Source organism: Apodemus sylvaticus, chromosome 22, assembly GCF_947179515.1.
Source record: "Apodemus sylvaticus chromosome 22, mApoSyl1.1, whole genome shotgun sequence".
Lineage (NCBI taxonomy): Eukaryota > Metazoa > Chordata > Mammalia > Rodentia > Muridae > Apodemus > Apodemus sylvaticus.
In genome coordinates, this window is record NC_067493.1 from 15,622,585 (window position 1) to 15,628,880 (window position 6,296).

The 6,296-nt window shown below is 50.7% G+C and overlaps 1 protein-coding gene across 1 annotated transcript in view; it reads right to left on the reverse strand.

The window, feature by feature from the left end:
- LOC127673084 (WD repeat-containing protein 49-like) overlaps positions 1 to 2,290 on the reverse strand; it is a 49,984-nt gene extending 47,694 nt beyond the window's left edge. Inside the window, exons 1-2 of the mRNA XM_052168638.1 lie at positions 2,135 to 2,290; positions 275 to 380 (exon numbers count right to left, since the gene is read on the reverse strand). Coding sequence (XP_052024598.1) covers positions 275 to 380; positions 2,135 to 2,265 — 237 coding nt within the window. The 5' untranslated portion in view covers positions 2,266 to 2,290. The remainder of the gene's footprint in view (positions 1 to 274; positions 381 to 2,134) is intronic.
- Between the last annotated feature and the right edge of the window lie 4,006 nt (positions 2,291 to 6,296).

Consider the following 6,296-nt stretch of genomic DNA (forward strand, 5'->3'; position numbering starts at 1 on the left):
GCGTGCGCTACCACCGCCCAGCACACATACCTTTCTGAAGCAAATGCACACATCTAAATCCTGTATGAGACCCCCCCCCCATCCTCCATTGCCAAAGATGAAGACAGGAGAATTGCTTGGGAGGCTAAGGCAGGAGGATTGTAGGGAGTTCTAGGTCATTCTGGACTACAGTGGGAGATCACGTTGCAAACATAAATAAATATAAATTAATTAATTAACTAATAAACAGAGCCCACCTAAAGGATGTATGTATCAAAACAGGAGAGGCACAGACCTTGACTGTGTTGTCAGCAGACATGGAAAACACTTTGTCTTCTTCAAAAGCTATGTGAACGTACATCACAGGAGCCGCGTGGCCTCTCAGCACACCTGTTGGTTTTCTAGAAAGAGAAGAACAAAGGGGCACAAAGTCATCCTATCTGCTATTCCTGTTTTTAAAATGCTAAACTCAGCCTGGGCTGGATGCGGCAGTTCTATTCACCCTGGAGGAGGCTTGTGCTGCCCCACCTCCCCCATAGTACACAAGTATAGATTTCGCATAATAAAAGGACTGAGGCAAAATAATAAGCAGTTTCAGCAACCGAGCTCAGGGTGAAAGGAAACCTGGGAAGGTTAACAATAGCTGTGTAAAAGGAATGGGTGAGGAACAGCCTGAGGTAGGGCGGCCATCCAGTCCGTGACCCGTGGGTGCTTTCTACAGGCTAGAGTGAACAGCATTAAAAATCTGCGCTATCTTAAAGTACCTTTGCAGAGGCTGGGTATTCTGGGAGGATCGGGGCATAGCAGGGGGTGGGAGGGTGGGGAGTGGGGAGTGGAGGAAGAGCCTGGTTGAGGCTGCTGGAGGGAGCACGTGCCTGCTTTTAACCACAATAGAACCAGGCACAAAACTGCCTTCCCTTTGCATTATGTATCTCACATTGTTCTGAGTCTTTCTAATATTCATTTTCTTTATTGCCCTAGAGTGCGGAGTATCCCGTCACACCTGTAAATGGGGAAAACTGAGTCTGTTGCAGTTGGTCCTGGCTAGAAAGTCATCGCAGCACAACCAGATTCAAGGCGCTTCCCCACCATGCCTTCTGGTCCTGGCTATCACATGGGTGAACACAGGATCACCTTGTGGGTCCCGCCCCAGACAGGGACCTGGGCATAGCCCAGGTGATTCTTGCTCACCAGAACAGAAAGATCAGATTTCTGCTCCCCAGTCCCAACCTGTCCACAGCACTTCTGCCTCTGGGTAAGCGGAAATGACGTAGGGGCCTGAGATGGGTTACAGATATCAAGACACATCTTGACATATACAAGGTCTCAGTATATGACCATGAAGGTAGATCTGGGGAGACGACTCAGTGGATAAAGTCCTTGCTGTGCATGAGGAATGGGGTTCATATCCCCAGACCCCATGGAGATGTTGGAGGCGAGAGGTAGCCTGCTTGTAATCCCAGCACTCAGAAGAAAGAGACCAAGGATCCGGAGCAAGCTGGTGAGCTATACTACTGGTAAGAGCAAACTCTGGATTCAATGGGGAGACCCTGACTCAACAAATAAGGCAGATAGTGACTGAAGTAGATGCTGGTCTGTTCTGTTGCCATGGCAACCAAAAGGAACTAGGGGAGGGCAAGGGTTTACTTCAGCTTACAACTCCCAGGTCACAGTCTATCACTGATGGAGATTTTTTTCTCACTTGAGGTTCCTTTCCTTTTTACCCAGATGATTCTAGTTTATGCCAAGCTGACAAAAGCCTAAATCGGCATGGTTCTCAGTGTCAGTTTCAGGAAACCACACACATATGCTCAAGCACTCGCATAGACATGCCGACATGCACACAAGAGGCCAGAAAGAGGGAGCTGGATCCCCTGGGCCCGGAATTATAGCTGATTTTGGGCAATCCCGTGGGTGCTGGGAATAAAACCTGGATCTTCTGGAGGAGTAGCCAGTGCCCCTAACCATTGAGCTATGTCTGTTTTTAGCCTCTACAGTGAACTTTTAGAGGCTAAAAATGGAAATGTCCCAGGCTCTGTGTGTGGGAGATCAATTTGGACTAGGCTTTTAAATGATTCTTGTAGGGAATTTCCAATCACAGTTTCATTTACTTTACGACAGCAACAGTACTCTTGGGAGAAGAGAGACAACTTACCCAGGCAGGTAAGGATTCCAGACCCTGATGATTCGATCCAGCCCACCTGTCACTAGCAGGTTCTTCCTCCTGCAGAAGGAGAAGGCCTTGACTCCCTTGTAGACACGGAACACAGTGCGGTTACATTCCATTTGCCTTTTGGGCAGAACAAGGGACACCGAGCTGTTCCCCATCTTGACATCCTTCCCAACGTTTCTTATTTTGTTAAGCTTTTCCTTGACATCCGTTGCTCCCACAGTGAACCCTAAAAATATTCACAGGAAAGCAAGACACAGTCTCTTAATGCGATCCCTCAGTTGCCCCCATGGGCTGCTGTTTTTATTAAGGTCTCAGACTCTTTCTCAGTAATGACGCTGCCGGTATTTTCATTCATTCATCCCCTGGGGTTAAATTCCAGACAGCCTGAAAAGAAAAGTGACCTGATCAGGAAAAGACTCTTTCCACTTTTCTAAAAAGGGACCCGAGACACCTGGGACAGCAGACTCTGCATGAAGGCTACATACACCTAGGTTCTCGTCACCCAGTGGCCTGGCATCTCTGACAGTGCTTTCATTTGAGTCTTTGAGAAACTCAGGGATTCAAGCACATGTGTCTCCATCTTATAGTGAGACAGCACAGAACACTCGCCATCCAGGAAACATCGAAACAGTCCTGGAGAGATTGCTCAGTGGTTAGAGCACTGGCTGCTCTTTCAAAGGACCTGAGTTTGATTCCCAGCATGCACATGGTGGCTCACAACCTTCTGTAACTCTAGTTCCAGGGAATCTGATGCCATCTTTGGCCTCTACAGGACATGGCGCGTGCACACTCACACACACACACACACACACACACACACACACACACACCCAGAGGGAGAGAGAGAATACTCATAAGCATAAAAATTATTTTATTTATTTATTTATTTATTTATTTATTTATTTTGTTTTGTTTTTTCAAGACAGGGTTTCTCTATGTAGTCCTGGCTGTCCTGGAACTCACTCTGTATACCAGGCTGGCCTTGAACTCAGAAATCCACCTGCCTCTACCTCCCAAGTGCTGGGATTAAAGGCATGCTCCACCATGCCTGGCTTAAAAATTATTTTAAAATTACAAATAAAATTGCAGAAGGAGGTATTGAACCCATGACTCTCTGAAACTATACTGAAGTGTACTGAGCACCAAGCAATTTTTTTTCCTGCATTTATTTGGAGAGATACGTTCAGCTGAATGATTGGTTGACTTGTGAATCCTGTCAACAACCAGATACAATGGTGACATCAATGTCCTCCTGCGGGTTTCCAGCCTGGGTCTGACCTGGGGATGAAGAAGGGGATCCTCAATACACTCAGGAGGGTCTCCCAATTCCCGCTGCTTCTCCAGGACACTCTCCTCCATGGTCCAAGTCGTTTAGGAGAGAGCCTCGGAGAGAGAAAGTTGAAGAATAATCACCTCTCCACACCCCAGGCATTGCTTGAGGGAAGGGAAGGGAAGGGAATGGAAGGGAAGGGAAGGGGAGGGGAGGGGAGGGGAGGGGAGAGGAGGGGAGGGGAGGGAAGGGAAGGGAAGGGAAGGGGGAAGGGAAGGGGGAAGGGGGAAGGGAAGGGGGAAGGGGGAAGGGAACAGAAGGGGGAAGGGGGAAGGGAAGGAAAGGGGGGAGGGGGAAGGGAAGGGGGAAGGGGGAAGGGAAGGGAAGGAGGAAGGGGGAAAGGAAGGGAAGGGGGAAGGGGGAAGGGAAGGGAAGGGGGAAGGGAAGGGAAGGGGGGGAGGGAGAAGGGAAGGGAAGGGGGGAGGGGGAAAGGAAGGGAAGAGGGAAGGGGGAAGGGAAGGGGGAAGGGGGAAGGGGGAAGGGAAGAGGGAAGAGGGAAGAGGGAAGAGGGAAGAGGGAAGGGAAGAGGGAAGAGGGAAGGGAAGAGGGAAGAGGGAAGGGAAGAGGGAAGAGGGAAGGGAAGAGGGAAGAGGGAAGGGGGAAGGGAAGAGGGAAGGGAAGAGGGAAGGGGGAAGGGAAGAGGGAAGGGAAGAGGGAAGGGGGAAGGGAAGAGGGAAGGGGGAAGGGAAGGGAAGAGGGAAGGAAAGAGGGAAGGGAAGGGAGAAGGGGGAAGGGAAGGGGGAAGGGGGAAGGGAAGGGGGAAGGGAAGGGGGAAGGGAGAAGGGAAGGGGGAAGGGAGAAGGGAAGGGGAAAGGGAGAAGGGAAGGGGGAAGGGAGAAGGGAAGGGGGAAGGGAGAAGGGAAGGGGAAAGGGAGAAGGGAAGGGGGAAGGGAGAAGGGAAGGGGGAAGGGGGAAGGGAAGGGGAAAGGGAAGGGGGAAGGGAGAAGGGAAAGGGGAGGGGAGAAGGGAAGGGGGGAGGGAAGGGAAGGGAAGGGGGAAGGGAGAATGGAAGGGGGAAGGGAAGGGGGAAGGGAAGGGAAGGGGGAAGGGAAGGAAAAAGGAAAGGGCTGCTTCTAGGTATGGTGGAGAAAGTTTATTGTATGTAGGTAGGAGAGCACAGCCAGAGGCAGGCACATCTGGGAGAGTCCAGAGTGGTCATGACCCTGGACCATGTTGGGAGACAGGGAGCCAAGCACAGCCACCAGGAGGCCAAAAGCACAAAAGGAGCAAAAGAAAGGCAGAGAGAGGCGGGGTAACTAATGAATCTAGATTGTTTAGGGAAGAACCTCTGGGGGAAGGGTAGCCTGGCCCCTGGGTTGGAGACTTCAGGCAAGGGGTTGGGGGTGTTCTGATAGGCTGAGACTAAGGGATGCCCCCCCCCGAGAACTTGGAGGTTCATTGGTATGTTAAGAAGGCACTTTGGCCACTTCTCCTCTGTTTGAAACTCAACAGTCAACGCTTTCTCAAGGATCAGGAAGACGAAGGTGCCATTCTGCAAAGCTCCACCTAATGCAGCTCCATCCTCAAAGGCACACGCTGCTCCACTCTGCAGACCACGGCCAGGCACAACTCTGCCACAGGCTTTCCAATTCCCCAAGAGAAACAGGAAGTCTCCGTTTGCCGCGCAAACCTGTAGTTTTCAACGTTGCCACTATTCTGGGGTCTGCTTCTTAGCACCTCTGGTGTAGGGAAGCATCTCAGCAATAGAGTTCAGAGATGTGTCTAGAAATGTAGAGAGGGCATCCATCCATCTACCCGAGCTAACCATCCATGCCGTGAGCCCTGCTAGAGATCGCACAGTACCGCTGAGCAACTTCATACGGCGTCCATGTTATTCATACTGTCATCGACATCCGGGCCACCTTTGGTGACTGTCCTGACAGAGAACTGGAATGAGAACCGTTTGTCTCTCCCCAACAGTTTTCACTGCATTGGGTAGAGAAGTTGACTAGCCGCTGTGGCCCTGCCCTGCCTCCCTCTTTGATATGACAGCAGAACGAGCCAGAGCCATCAGGGTGAGCACTGAAATGTCAAAGAGAGACATGATGCACCTGCTTCCAACAGCAGCTTGACGCGGCGTTCACCGTCCTTGGTTTTGGAACAGAGTTCTGAAACTTCTGAGCAGGTGCGGTACTCTATTTGGAGCCCATTTTATTTTCCAAGTAAAAAGAGAGTAAGCCAGCTCATTTGCATGAACTCTATCGACTCCCTTCCAATAGAGCCAGACAAGGATACACGTTTAAGTGGTCGTCGTCGTGGAAACCAGAGAGCATAGCTCTTCTCCAAGGTCTGAAGGAAGGATGATGAGAGGTTTAAGTGATTTCCATGGAAACCGAGAACAGATTCAGTGCTGCTTCAGATCCCCGGTGCATTAGCTAGCAGGCAAGTCTTCAGGATGACGGGGCTGGAAGATCTAAAAGCCTGATTCTTAGCATCAGCCCCCCCCCTCCCCCAAGTGCTACTTCCAAACCATTGGCTAGTGGGGTCAGCAGCCAGGCAACAGTACTCCCATGGAACTCAGCCCTTGCCTCCTCTGACTCAAGATGTATTTTGAGGTTCCCCTTATTTATCCTGCCCCTTGCTCTCCACTACTTTCCTCAGCAGAGCGGGTACCCCCCCAGATCTGGGGTCACAAAATGGAACCCTGGTCCTGTTTGAAGGAGACAAGACACTTTCAAGCACCCAGCCCTGATTTCCCTGCAGCCTTAACTGAGATGTTTCCCTTTGCATATTCATTAATGACAAAAATGTAGCTAGACATTCCTGCCTTAAATAAACAGCAGTACCGGAAGTGCTTCCAATAGCCTGACAGTG